Below are 15,564 nucleotides of genomic sequence, written 5' to 3' on the forward strand. Positions count from 1 at the left end.
ATCTCCACTATTTTTGAAGCTTTCTCAGGATGCCATTTCTTGACTGTGTTATAATCTGTTTGATCACGAAACCCCTTGTCCGTCATGAAAACCTTTTACTATGATGACCACTCACAAATCAACACCTTTTGAATATGTCATGATCATGCAATGCAGACAAAGAGAAAAACAACATAAAAAACCAGTTAGTACAAATAAAATAACAAAAGGACAAAAAGCAACAATAGCAAAAAAAAAAAAAAAAAAATAAATTGAAGCTAATAAGAATGCAAATGCAAATGCAAATGCACAAGGTGTTAATCCTAAAAGTGACCACCATAGAACAACCTTCATTTAGACAACAAGAATTCAGAACACCATGTAGTCAAAATATAAATGTGATTCTTCATTTCTTCATTTCCTTGAGCCATATTCTTCATGGAATCTAACATTGAACCCAAATTTGTCGGCGTATTTTATCACCTTTGATGACGCCAGATGTCTTTAAATCGAATCGTGAGGTCTCCATGTTTGCTTTCAATACGAAGTAGTCTCATGTATTTGTGAAGGGTCTTCTTGTCCTTGGTGTAACTGTATCAATCTTCTGAGGGTATCTTGGCCTTCACTCTTTTAAAGGAATTCTTCAATCAGCTTCAGATTTCTTCATTCATCGGATGTCATTCTTCATGGATCATCTGAATATCTTTGAACCTCCTGATTTTGACTACATGGTTAAGAATTTCTTGTTTCAGTATGACCAGCCTTCTTATTAGTCAATCACTTGCGAATTAACACCTTGTGATGACATGAAGATGTAAATGCAATAAAATCAAAATAAAATAGACATATAACAAAAAATGGGTTAGTGCACATAATATAAACAACAAAATAATAAGTACTATAAATATCAAATAAAACCTACCCTCATATATTGGCTACCCAATCATACTTTAGTTGATCCTACCCAACATGATATCTACCCCATACTTTGTCATTCACAAAAAATCATAACCACATGATATCTAATTCGCATGTTTGTTCGAGAAAAATAAACCTAACCGCATGATTTCTAGTTCGTATACATTTATTCAAAAAGCAAAATTAAATGACTCAAAAAGCTTTTCCTTGTGTACCCTCCTCACGGGACTCTTAAGGTTCGGGTTAGGCTCGACCTAAATTCGGGCTCTATGTTCACTATATGCTGGGTTCGGTTCTAAAGTAATAGGTTCTCGAATTGTCCTTGTCGGTGCCCCCTTGGGCTGCCGAACCCTCAATCCTAGCCCATCATAGGCTTTAGGGGATCGAGTTCAATTTCGAGGGAACACACCTCCTTATGTCCATGCGGAGGTGATTACCATCACGATGACCATAAGGCGTGAACTCCAGGAGTGATCCACTATCCCATGCGGAGGTGAAAACCACACGAGGGCATAGTCTCTCACTCCTACTTAAACAGGACGGAGCGGGGTTTTAGCTCATGTTATGATAATGCAACTGTGCAGTGTGTGAGGAAAAGCGAAAAAACAAATAATAAAAACACTCAAAATCAATTCCCAAAATACACAATTAATCTGAAACCATTAACAAACAGATCAGTACAACTATATATTGGTTAATCATATTATAAACAAAAAATATTAAAACCAAATAAGGGATCAAAAACCAAATTAAAACAAATTTATAGCTTTCAATTGCAAAGACACATAATTAATCAACTATTGGCCTGACTCTTTAAAAAAATTATCCCCAGTGGAGTCGCCAAGCTGTCGAAACGATTTTTTTCTTTAAAAGGTGAAATTTTAAAAACCACATTAATTATTAATTTACCTCTTTCAATTGATTTTTAATTTAAAAACAAATGCGATTTAAAAAACCTCTCGTTTCGAAAAATTTTAGATTTCCTTTATGATAAAAAAAATGGTTCGAAGAGTCGCCACCAATCCTTGATTAGGGTGTGATTGGGCACCCAAAAATGTTTTATCATTTTAAATAAAAATTACTTTTAATTAAAACAACAAATTGAGGTCTGCGTTACCAAAAAATGAGTTCGGGAGTCGGTTACGTGTGGGGAAGGATTAGCACCCCCACAACGCCCTAAATCGGTACCTAGTCGATTAATTAATGTCTTTGCAATGAACTTTAGAAATTCGAACTTAATTTGACTTTTGATCCCATAAAACAAATATGTAAATTTGAAAACATTCAAAAGCACTCAAATAAATTAAATTGAAATTACCAAGTCGTTTTAGAAAGATAAAGAATGTTCGATTATTTACAAATATCGAGACCAGATCTTAAAAGCTATAACAACCTTTTTCTCGATAAATTTAAATAAACGAACATTTCCTTTTCTTTCGTTCCCAAATTTTTGGCGAATCAATTTTTTTTGTTTTACTTTCGGGATACACTTTTAATTTAAAATAGTCAAAACGACCCTCTAATCAGTTAAGACAGGCCACTCAAGACAATTTTAAATTAAAATGGTATTACCCTTAGTCTGATTATGTAATAGGTCGAGTTATGCACATGAGGGTATCATACAAATTATGCAAAAATGTCATGCCAAAATCAATTAAACAAAATTAAAAATAGCATACAACGTGAAATACAAAAAATTATATACATATATTTAAAATTAAAAATTATAACCATGCATATTAACCTATAATGTACAAATGTGAGTCAAATATAAAAAATAAATATGGCATACTAAACTATAAATTTTAAAAAATATATATATCCCTATTAAAGCAATGACTAAATTTAAACATACGTAAAATTAAACATCCTGACTAAAAATTTAAACAAAGAATTAAATAAAAACGAACATAAATATAAGGAACTTAACCCTAAATAACTCAAAATAGTAACTAAAACAAAAACTGGAAAATATCTAAGTTGAGACAAATTTAAAAAAATTCAAAAATCAAGCCCTATAGGTAACTAAATTATAAAAAACGTTATACTTAGGAGGATTTAAAGATAATTTACACCTAAAGTTATAATGACTAGACCCTAATTTACCCAAAACATATAATAATATATAACCTAACTTAAAAAACCTAAATTATTTGTTAAAACTAAAGAACATGGCCACTTCCAGTACCCTTCTCCACTTTCCCTTTCTTCCACGCAAAGCATTGCCTCACCCACGCTCAACTTGCTCTCTTAAACGAACTGGTAAGGAATCTAACCTTGACATGAACAGCCTAAAGCTCCGGTGAACCATTCCCAATGGCGAGAACTACTCTTTTCAAAGGTAAACAACCACTCCCTCCCTTCTATTTTATTTTAATTTTGTTAAACTAAATCTCGTCTTTTTTCCTTGACAATGGAACCACACAAAGAACAAATAGAGTCAACAAGACCCCATTTATGTTCAAGCAGTCTAGGTAAATCCTAATCCCTTGTGAAAAATATCTTAATAGACTACTTTACACTTTAACAACAGCAATTGCCGAAACACTTTATGAATCATAAAAATGCACAGCATCAGTCGGAAGGCAAAAAATAAACACTAAGAGATTGACATTAAGATTGGAAACAAGATGAAGAATTCATAACTAATATATAAGGTACCTGATAAACCAGCAACATGTTTATCAAATTTGTATGTGGGAGCAAAAGTAATAACTGCTTCCCGCATTCCCTGGAAAATATTTCCAGCTTCCATCTCAGCTCGGAGTTGATCCCTTTCTCTAAGCCAATCAAAGCATCTTTGAGATATAAAATCTCTAGCTTCATCGTATGACACATCATCAAGTCGATAATTAAAATCGCCAAGAAATACAACCATGTCTGCCTCAGATAATTCAGGCGTTCCTTCAACAGACTGGGTACCCATAGCATTAGATCCACGAACCATTTGAACAGCTGACGAAGCGCCAGCTGCAATAGAAAGGACCAATGGCAAGCTAGATCTCTATTGCTTTCTTTATTTTTGAATCGTGAGATTACACTATGATTCCTTTTCGCATCCCCTTTACACTGTGAAATTGCCGAAATTAATAAGGTTTTTTTGCTCGTAGTCTCCTCTCTTCTCAAATGCTTTTTCTTTTCAAATTTTTCGTTGGTCTCCTCTTTTTCTAATCTCTGTTGGTGGTCCCTTTTTTTCTAATCTCTTTTTTTCTTTTCCTTTTGCTTTGTAACCTCTCCCCCTTGTTTCCAGTGGTTGATCGTGGCTTATAGTGGTTTCTAGGAGTTAAAAAAAACCGACCCCTCTTGATAATGACTTACTAACCCTTCTTATAACTGTCTTTGATTTCCATGTTGGGCTTCTAATTGGTTTGGGCACGTGCTAGATTCTCCAGGGCTCCAACTTAATCCCGGATAAACCGAGTATCTACAATATTAATTTCAGGTTTTTAATTTAAAATAAAATTTAAAAAAAATATAAATGCAATAATTGTCACTTAACATACTTTTTTTAATGGTAGTTACGGCCTAAGCAACTAAATTGATAATGTTTATAACATTAGACACCTAAATTGATAAAAAAAATATTAGACACCTAAATATGAAAAAATATATAATTTAAACACTTTTTTATATATTTAGCCTAAAAATAATATATAACTGAATGTCACAAAATTAATATCTAGGAATTAAATTTTAAATTTTGGAATAATACATATAACGTATCATGTTGAAACAAAAAAAAAAGGTAAACTATTTTTGTTCAATTTTGATCACTGGTTTTTAAAAAATTTTGATTTTATGTTATCGATTTGTAATGTTTTGATCATTGTGACGTTAAATGTTGTTAATTTAGTGATGTTGTATGTTAGTTAAAGAGGCTAATTTTTAATTTGAATCTTGAACTTAAGATAAAATATTAATTTGACCTTAAATTTTAGTTAAAATATCATTTTGACTCTGAAAGTTTGGATAAAATATCAATTTAGTCATTGTATTCGACCAAAATTCCCCATCATCGGTCAACACTTGTCATTGTCGTTGATCACCACTGGTCACAATTGATCGTCGATGTCGACATTCGTTGGATCCAAAAATTTCAATTCACTCATTTCAACTTATTGAAAGTGAATTCGATATATGTTTCATTGAAAAATGTCTCAAACTTCACAAATCTAAGCTAAAACTCTTTGGCACGAACCAAATTATTTATGTGGTTAGAGGAATAGTTGTTATTCCTAAAGGTCCCGAGCACCGGCAACTACAACATGATAATTAAATGTTCATTGTCAAATAGTTGAGATTATTTAGAACATATGCTACTTTGTAACCACCTTAGATTAATAATAATAAAAAACCCTAAAACTCTTTGACTTATTTTAAAAAGTAAATATTTCGAGAGATACTTTAATTCAATTGGCCAGTCCATTAATTTTACATGCCATTAGGTATATATAACCTATAACAAAGAAAAGTAAGAAATCTTCAAAAACAAGTGTTTTCAGTTTATATATATATATATAAAATAACATTATCTCAAATATCTCGATAACTATCAACCATTTAATATTAAGCGTTTATATTCCTGGTATGCTAGGTATTCGAATCCGATACCTCAAAAGATAATAATAATTCTTTTACCACTGAAATGATTTGATTCGTGCATATACAAAAAGTTTAAATACGAAAGAAGACCAGAACATAAGGGTTTCCGTTGGGTATAATATATGCATTCTTTGGCCCATTAAAAAAGCTGAAATGATTAAATTAAAATTTAAGAATTAAATTAATATTATATTTAAAACTCAAGGATTAAATTAATATATTATCTAAATTTTAAGGGTCAAATCAAAATTCAACCCTTTTTACTAACGCATTACGTTATACATTGACGATATGGATGGCCAAAACATTATTATTTTTAGTGATTAAATAGTGATTAAATAGTGAATAAAAATGAAACGAAAGTGAACATTTTGTAGTTTACCCAAAATCAAAAGGGAGTTACCATGACGATACGCTGTCGTTCAGTCACAAAGTTCAGCTTAGGGATTTTAACAGAATGCTAAAGCTCTAAACTTGAAATTGTGATTATGAAAATGTCGAGTTTTGCGGGTAATATGAGCTACAAAATCTCCGTCACCCTTCAGTTTCGTGCTTTCTCAATTCCCTGGTAAGCTCTCCCACTCCAAAATTTGGGTTTTTCTTTTCCTATTTTCTGTTTTGTTTCCTAGAAAAGTGGAAGTTAATTGCGTGATTCATATTAAAAAAAAAAACAATAAACAGGCCTTGAGATTTTGGGTTATTGAAAGCTATGATTTTATGCTATTGTTCTAAAGCTTTGATTTCTCAGGGTGAATGGAAACAAGGGAATATTATGTTTGAAGGATAGGGAATATAGTTCATCGGTTCCAGTAAGGTATATTCCTAAGAAACCTTTGGAAACTGAAGAACCCGAAATTTCTTCCCATTTAAAGGGTTTGAGAAAGAATGAATCTCATAAATACTCTGCTTCGAATGCATTTGGAAGAAAGTTTACAAATAATAGCAGTATTGTTGATAAAAAGTTGCAAACACGAAATGGAATGTTCAAGAAAAATGCATTATATGATGATGTTAAACAAGGTATGCTGAAGTTTTACATATTGTAGCATGTAATGCTTGTGGATTGCTATTGGAATTGATGGTTTATGGGACTTGTGTATGCGAGCATCCATAAAATTGTTGGTTTCAAACTCATGTTATGGATGTAATGGTTTTTTTAATCTTATGTGTGTCCGTTTACAGAGTTTTAGTCTGGTAATGTAGTTTACATGACTCGTGTATGAAATTAATGGTTTACAAGATTTGTGCATGCGAACATAGATAAAATTGTTGGGTTTGAAGTCATAGCATTGTGGATGTAATGATTCTGTTGGATCATGTTTATGTCCATTGATAGAAGCTTACACCTTTTAGATGGAAACATTTTCATGTTACCAACTTTAGTCTTCCTATTATTTCCAGATATGTGCAAAATTGTGATATAACATGGTTTAAACCATTTATCACACACGCTGATTTGGAAAAGTTAAACTGCTTTAATTTGTAGATCATGAAGTAACACAGAATCCTGTAGATGTGGTTGAGGAGATGCCTCAAGGACAGGGTAATAGTGGAAAGAATTCGTTACAAGTTTGCAAGGGAATCTTAGATGCTGAGAAGTCAGCAATTGAGTTACTTGCGGCAAGGTTAACATATTACTATCCCTAGCTCTGTATTTGTTTCATATTTATTGGAAATGAAATTCACGTATTATTTCAGTATGGTGCTTATTTGTTTCACTAGTTATTCGCTGAATGCAATCTTCGTTTTCTGCAGAGCATATACTGCAGTTGAACTGAGAAAGAAACTGCTTGCGAAGAGATTCCCTCCGGATATTGTTGAGACAGTGATTAGGGATTTCCACAATAGGTGTGTGACTGTTTTTAGGGAACAATATTTGGTTCCATACGTAAATTGATTTTGCGATTATAGCCTATTCGGTTATTTTAGCTTTTGCTACATTATTTTTGGCATTCAATTTTATTATGTTAAACAACTATTTGACTATTTTGCTCTATTGTAGAGGGTTTATCAATGATAGCTTGTATGCGGAAGCATTTTCTCGATCTAGATGGTCTTCATCAACCTGGGGACCAAGAAGAATCAAGCAGGTAAGCATTCTTTTTCTCAAAATTAAAATTGTTTTGTCAAAGTTCAAAAGCATGCATCTTAAAGTCATTCCATCTTAATAACTGGTGGGGCTTTGTTTTCTTGGTAGTAGTGAATTTCCTGAAAGTGGTTAAGAAATTCAAAGTTATTATGAGATCTTTTTATCCAATTAAAAAGAGAGCAATTACTATCTGAATATGTAAATAAATAAAATTCTAGTGGAGAAAGATGACTACTGTTAGATTTACACTTGGAATATGAGTGTTAAATTTTGTCCTTTATGTTTGTTAACAATATTTAGCTTCTGGCTTCTATTTGTAATTTAATAGAGAAAACAAACGGAAAGGGCGAAGGAAAAGAAGTAGCATGGTTTGTTGATTTCTAGTATCTGATGTTTTCAAGCAACAAATTTTAATTCTTGGTTTATGGAAATGTTGAATCAGGCATTGTTCAAGAAGGGAATAAGCGAAGCTGATGCAGAAACTGCATTAAAACTCGTGTTTGAGGGTCAGGTTGACGACTCTAACGATGATCAGGAAACCCGGATTGGTTTGTCAAAGCTTTCGATGGATCACCTATTAGTTCAGGCCTCAAAGCAATGGTTTCGAGGTCATGATGTCCCCAAAGAGACACGCAAATCAAGGATTGTACGGTGGCTTCAGTATCGCGGTTTCAACTGGGGTGTTATTGGTTTCATTGTAAAGAAATTGGAATCTCGGTATCCTCCTTAAAGCACCAAAGAGGATGGTTTGGCAGTACAAAGGACAATTCCAGGTTTTGGCTTTAGATTAGGTTTAATTATCCTAATCCGAGTTTCAAAATTCATGTCAGAGAGAAATAATGATAGGAATTGCTTCTTTGAAATGTCAACCTTAGTAAACAGCTCATCTTAGCTCCTACCTCTACCAAACTTCATGTTGCCTTAACCTTCCTATAGTGACCCTTCTATTGTCCAAATGCGGTGAGGTTGATTTTTTATCTATATTGCTCCGAGTCTTCATTTCTCTTGAAGCATCCGTATTTGACTCTCATGTTTAACTCATACTTTGATCCTAATTTCTAAACCCTAAACTTGTGTCTAAGTGCTTGGAAACTCCGAAAATTTGAACATTTTCATGTCAAAGACATACTCGTATCCGACACTCGCACTTTCTAGTACCATCTTGAGCCTTGACATTGATTGGATCCACCAAATTTTCCTTTTACGGCTTGTGTCATGTGTGACGCTAATTTTCCAAGGCATTCTGTACGGTAGAAAACCTAGTAAATGAAGCTATTTTTAGCATGCGCACATGTATGTGCTTATAGAGGAATTCTTGATTAAAAACTGTTAAGACTTTCACCATTTGGTGGATGTGTTGTTTCTATCTGTTGTTTTTTAATGATCTTGAGACAACATCAAATATCCAGACAATGACAGTAGCCTCTGCTAGTGGAGTTTGCATTATCCTTATGTATGTAGATCTCATTTCTTTTGCAGATTGGAGCACTATGATTATGGAACACTTATTTTGTTTTTCAATTTATATTCAAGTATACTCGTCTTGCTATCGACATTTCTTTGGTGTTTATCTGAAGATTTGTATTTAATATATTTCTCCAAATACTTGAAAACTTGGGAAAATTTTGAATATATCTATGTTCGATATTTATATCGGAGTACAGGTCCTAATAATGTAGATTGCTACTGGCATGTGCTGCAGATTAGGACATATAGAGTGTTCCAAACCTAGGCCAGTTTTACCTTTGGGAAGGCTTCTTCTAACATTGCTGGAAGAAAGAAATGTCTTTGTTAGACAGCACATGGACATGTGATGTAGGGAACATGGGACCACATGATCACTGCTGTTAAGCTAGGTTTTGAGACACGGAATCTCTTTCTTGTAATAAATTCTAATTGTATAAATCCAACACTAACATTGTTCCAGCATCAACTACAACGACTCAATCCTAAAGCCTATAGTTGTCGATTGATAATATGCATACATTGTAGACGTAGTTGCTCGAATCCGAACAACATTCTCTTTTATCATTGAATTTAATAAGTTATAGTTTTTTAAATAAAAAATAAAAAGCTGAATTGATTGTCATAATTCATAAGTAATCAAAACTATTCTGTTTGAATTAGTTTTTTTCATTATTACTGCAAGCTAGAATACCAAATATAGCAGAAATTACAACTCGAACTAATCTTCAATGCTGAAGCACGCGTGGATTCTTCAATGAACTATGAACAGGTTACGTACTATCACATAGATACAACTTGAAACCTCTCCCTTCATAACTGACTCGAATCTTCGGAGAAAGCAAACGAGCAGTCTGTTGATTCTTGCTGCACCACTATTCTGGACGGCAGCGATGGTGACGACCGAGGGGCTTTTAAGGTTCCCTTTGAAACGTTAGTTTCGGACCTTAAGGTTTCGAGATGACGAATTTCTTTGAGCATAGCAACAACATCTTTCATTATTGGACGATCTTCAGGTCGGGTGCTAACACAGAGGAATGACACAGCTAATGTTTGTAGCATTTCATGCATAGCAGGGTCAGCCCTACCTCTAAGCTTTGGGTCCAGAATTTCACTTGGGTCTCCCTTGCTAGCCAAATGGTCCCGAACCCATTGAACCAAGTTTGCACCACCTGGAAAAGTTGGGTCTAATGGGTGTCTTCCGGTTAGAATCTCTAAAAGGACTATACCGAAACTGTAGACATCACTTTTCTCTGTGATAGGTTGCATTGTCGCGTGTTCTGAGAGTAACGATGGTATATTATAAATTATTAGCGAATTTAACTTGAATAAAATAAAAAAATTGAAAATAATTAAACCCTGAAAAGGAAAGTAGCAATACCTGGAGCCATGTATCCATAAGAACCAGCTAGGTGTGATCTTGGACTTGATTTGGAAACTTTATCATCATCATTATCATCATTGCTATTCAAAACTCTGGCTAACCCGAAGTCAGCAAGGTAAGGCTGATAACAAGGACCCAATAAGACATTCATGGCTTTGACATCTCCATGCAAGATTGCGGGAACGCAATCATGGTGCAAGTAAGCAAGGGCATGTGCTACACCGAGCACGACGTCGTAACGAGTCTCCCAGTCGGCTCCTCCCTTACCGCCACCATGAATGAGAGAACTCAAGCTTCCGTTCGGAAGATAATTGTAAAACAGTATCTTCAATTTCAAGTTCGAACCCCAACCGAGAAGCCTAACAATGTTCCTATGTCTGATTGAGCCTAGTGTCTCGATTTCAGAAATGAATGCACCAGACTCTTCGGATGACCACATCTTCTTCACTGCTAGTGTTTCACCATTTGGAATCGTTACCCTGTATACAACCCCAGAGCTCCCGGTGCCAATCACGTTAGCTGAATTTAAGTTGTTGACTATGTCATCGAACGAGAAGTCGAGTTTCTGATACAGGGTCACTTCCCACGTATGATCTTCCATAAGGCCACTGTCGGAAATTCGGGCACGGGTTAACATGTAGATCGCGAGCAGTACTAGAATAACACTGGTAGTTATAAGGATGGACATTGCTAGCTTCACTATTGGTTTATCACGCCTTGAATGTTCAAGATCAGCCGAAGTTACAACTCCGTTGGAGATGTAGAGGTCTTTGTTTGATTCAAGGTCACTCAATGGGAGTTTTCGGAAAAATGGGGACTTCGGCAACTCACCTGAGAACTCATTGAAGGAGACATTAAGGGAAACAAGGTTTTGAAGACTTGCAAGGACATCTAACTTGCCAGAGAATTTGTTGTGGGAGAGGTCAAGTACTGCTAGCTTGGTAAGGCCAGAGAACTCAGATGGGATTTTACCGGAAAATCGATTGCAGCTAAGGTTTAGAGAGATTTCGAGTGCCGGAATCTGGCCTAGTTCCTTCGGTATTTCACCAGAAAAACCATTGTCACCCAGGTTTAACAACTGGAGCTTATTACAAAACAATATCTCAGATGGAACTTGCCCGGAAAGTTGATTCTTTCCCAAGTTAAGCTTAGTCAATTCACTCAAGGACCCAATTGTACGACTCAGTTGGCCTGTAAGGCTGTTGTCTGAAATGTCAACATACTGTAGGCTTGTAGGAAGAGTATCTGGCAATGATCCAAAGAGTCTATTTGAATGGAGATCAAGAAACTCAAGGCTTTGAAATTCGGATATCGATGGAGGAATTCCTCCGACGAGACGATTATTGCTTAAGTCGACAAAGTTCAAGCCTTTCAGATTTCCAATCTCTGATGGAATTGTTCCTGCAAGCCTGTTGCCATTTAATCTCAACCTATACAAACTGGTGCAGTTTCCGATTTCCTGCGGAATAAATCCGGATAAATCATTGGAAAGTAGCAGTAACTTGGTGAGATTTGTCAAGCCAAAAATGTCTTTCGGGATTGAACCCGAGAGGCTGTTATAGGACAAATCAAGTGCCTCGAGCTCCTGGCACTGAGCAAGACTGCCTGGAATGCTTCCGGACAGCTTATTTTGCCAGGCAAAGAATATAGTCAAGCTCTTTAGCTTGCCTATGTCGATCGGAATCTCATCGGAGAGGGCGTTGTTGTCGAGTTCGAGATGAGTCAACTTTGAGCAGTTCGAAATTTCAGATGGAATTGTACCTGACAACTGATTAACACTCAGTTGAAGCTCTTGAAACTTTGAAAGCTTCCCAATGCTTCTTGGTATGCTACCTGTTAGAAGATTCTCCGATAAATCGACCATGGTTAGCTCCCTGCAGTTTCCGAGCTCATCCGGTATAGTACCGACCAAGCTGTTCTGCCACAATAACAGACTCTGAAGCTTGCTGAGCCGCCCAACTTGCCTTGGAATCTGACCGGATATGGAATTCTGATACAAGTAAAGATTTTGCAGCTCACTGCAATTACCAATCTCTTCAGGGATAGAGCCTGATAACAAAGATGTGTAAATGGCTATGGTTTGAACCCTTTTCAGCATCCCGATCGACGAAGGAATATTTCCGGAAACACCGGTCTCGGCCAGGCCTAACATCAACAAGTTGGTGCAGTTTCCAATCTCCCATGGCAGCTCACCTTTAAGATTTTTATTCCCACCGGCTCGAAAAACTTCAAGTTTTCTCAATTCCCCAATGCTCTTTGGTATTTCACCGCTCAGTTGATTGTCAAACAGTGTCAAATAAACAAGGCCGGAAAGGTTTCCGATTCCCTGCGGGATTTCACCTTCAAGAAAGTTGGTATTGAGGGCCAAAGTCTGCAGTTTTCTCAGCCTGCAAATTTCCATGGGGATTTCACCTGAGAGCAAATTGCCACTAAGGTCAACAAACTTCAGCTCATGGTAATCCCCGAATTCTCCAGGAATCACGCCACTGAGATTGTTCGATGAAAGCACAAGAGTCTTCAAGGACTTGAGAAACTGGAAATTTGAAGGCAGCGAGCCTTGCAAATCCATTGATTTCAAGCTTATCTCCACAACCTCCATTTCCGAGCTGCAACGAACCCCGAACCAGTTGCATGGTGTAGGGTCCAATGAATTCCAAGATTTTAATGCGTCTCTGGTGGTGTTTAAGCTGTTCTTCCATGCTAATAAAGCTTGGCCTTGGTCATCAATGGAGTAACAATGGTGGAAGAAGAGAGAGGTAAATGAAACAAGGAAGGTGAAAGAGAAGATATAGGAAGGAAACAAGAGGTTCCTTAGAGTTGCAGGCATTGGTGCTTGGAGAAGAAAACAGGTGATCCGTATTGGGATTGTTGAGGGTGGAACACCATGGTTTTGTTTATAGAACAAAAAGCTGAAGATCTGCGATCCAAGAGCTCTTTCTTTTTCTATCATTATTGTAATAGCTGGAGTTGTTAATTAATATATGTTGTTTTCTATATTCCTCCTACTCTTTATTTTTCTTGAAATTCTCGTGTTTACAGAGATAAATATGTAATTTTATATTAAAAGATAAATTTATAAATTTTAAAAAATTAAACCTATAAAACTTTAAAATATAAAAATAAATTATTAATTAGAATTATTAAAAAATTAAAGTATATATAAATTTATAATTTAAGAGATAAATTTCTCCTGTTTTAATTATTTTATCGTCTCTAAATCTAAACACCCTTTTAAAATATAATTTGAACTAATAAATTTTAATTGTATTTTCAAACAAACTACAATAAGGGAGCAAACTATTAAAAGACTATCGACATGCACAAATTAAAGGCAAACATCGTGATAAAATGTATATAAATCTAATTCGAGAGTTCAAAATAGAAAATGTCAATAGAATATTAAATATACGTCATCTTGATCAGTAGTAGCAATAATAAATTCAACCCTAAAAAACAACCAATTAACTGTTTAAAAAGATCAAAACTATGTCGAAAAGAAGAAAAAACGTATCATAAAATAAAATTATTAAAAATAAAAAAATAAAATACGAGATAAAAATAAGTAAAGGAAGATAATTAATTACAATTATTTGAATGACATGTTATAATATTTATAAAAATAACTATTCTTATTCTTGAAAAAGGAAGTTGGAAACAACAGCAATAATGTGTAGTGTAATTAGACAGTCCAAACATAAAGTGGTCCACCAAATTTATGTGGTCAGGCTGAGAAATGATAAAAAAAAATTATTATCGATTTTGTTATTATTTAAATAATAAAATTAATAAAAAATTATTAAAAATATTATTATTTTTATCAATTTTATTATTATTGGGTGTTTTATCGGTTTTGTTATTTTTCTATCGGTTTTGTTATTGTTCGGTACTTTATTGAAAATATTAAAAAAATTGATATTTTAGGTATAAATAATAATATTTTAGGTAATTTTTTTATCGATTTTACTATTTAAATAATAATAAAATCGATAACATCTTTTTTTTTAATTATATATTAAAAGTGTCGCACTGTAAAACTTTCTGTTCAGATTGAGTACCCAAACATGTGTTTTGTTTCTCCGTAGAATTCAAATCGCTTTGCAATGATTTTTAAGTACAATTTTTTTTTTTCAGACAACATATGTATTTATGAGCTTTAGATTGATGTTTTTTCAGTTACTCGAACACTAACTAAACATTTTCTTTTTCGAATAAAAGGTCATGTTTCAATTGTCATTTTATGTTATTTAATCACTTTGTTTAATTTGGATACGTCTGATTTTCAATAAACCAATCTAACCTCCCACAACTATTATTATTATTTAAATACAATTAAGATCATAATGAAATTGGATCTAAATCACATTTGTGGCACTTTGACTTGATGGTATGAGATCCATCGCTTCACATGACGAAGTTGATCCCCCATGAAACCAAAGTTAGTAGGCAACAAATGTGTCATGTGATTTGGTCTAACATTGGTGTTTTCTATTACATTGGCTTTTGCTTTGTCTTTTAGATTAACTTATTGATATAGTTATATTTTATATTGTATTTGTATTATTTAATTGTTTAAAATTATACATGATGATGCAGTGGACCCTAAATGAAATAGTGGAGACAGACAAAGGGTAGTGATCAAACTCGACTTTTAGCCAATTTGTACTTAGTCGCACGTGCTATTGTGGATAAATCTTTCACCATTACCATACGAGTATTAAATTCTATAACCCTAATCAAACACTATAATGATGAATCTAAAACACCCCTTCATTTTGGGCAATAAATAGACGGAGATCCCAAAAGGAAGCTCCATCTAATCAAACCAAGATAAGTTCCATTATCTTTATGGGTAAAATATACCGAGTGTCATTAAATTTTAGATTGTATTTCAATTTAGTTATTAAAATTTAGAACATTTCAATTTTAATATTAAATTTTAGTTTTAGATTTAATCATGACACTGAACCACTAAATCCTTAATAATACGATGATATGGTCGTTTCTTCCTCGTGAACTTTAGTCTGTATATTAGTTTTGTCACTAAATTTAAATGTCAACAACTCAAAAACTCTAAAAAGTAATAAACTTCCAAAATCCTAAAATGATAAGTTTTATGTCTGATTTCACG

The 15,564-nt window shown here is 34.1% G+C and overlaps 2 protein-coding genes across 2 annotated transcripts; one reads left to right on the forward strand and one right to left on the reverse strand.

Moving 5' to 3' along the window:
* Positions 1-5,905: 5,905 nt before the first annotated feature.
* Positions 5,906-8,592, forward strand: LOC120219568. The gene is made up of 7 exons (XM_039216395.1): positions 5,906-6,067; positions 6,248-6,519; positions 6,986-7,124; positions 7,255-7,347; positions 7,502-7,589; positions 8,031-8,416; positions 8,447-8,592. Exons 1-6 carry the CDS (start codon positions 5,988-5,990, stop codon positions 8,316-8,318), a joined length of 960 nt encoding a protein of 319 aa, XP_039072326.1. The 5' UTR covers positions 5,906-5,987; the 3' UTR covers positions 8,319-8,416; positions 8,447-8,592.
* A 1,108-nt stretch (positions 8,593-9,700) lies between these two features.
* LOC120219569 (LRR receptor-like serine/threonine-protein kinase) lies at positions 9,701-13,413 on the reverse strand. The gene is made up of 2 exons (XM_039216396.1): positions 10,434-13,413; positions 9,701-10,332 (listed from the first exon to the last, which is right to left on the reverse strand). Exons 1-2 carry the CDS (start codon positions 13,384-13,386, stop codon positions 9,866-9,868), a joined length of 3,420 nt encoding a protein of 1,139 aa, XP_039072327.1. The 5' UTR covers positions 13,387-13,413; the 3' UTR covers positions 9,701-9,865.
* Between the last annotated feature and the right edge of the window lie 2,151 nt (positions 13,414-15,564).

Source organism: Hibiscus syriacus, unplaced genomic scaffold, assembly GCF_006381635.1.
Source record: "Hibiscus syriacus cultivar Baekdansim isolate YM2019G1 unplaced genomic scaffold, ASM638163v2 tig00110206_pilon, whole genome shotgun sequence".
In the NCBI taxonomy this organism is placed as follows: domain Eukaryota; kingdom Viridiplantae; phylum Streptophyta; class Magnoliopsida; order Malvales; family Malvaceae; genus Hibiscus; species Hibiscus syriacus.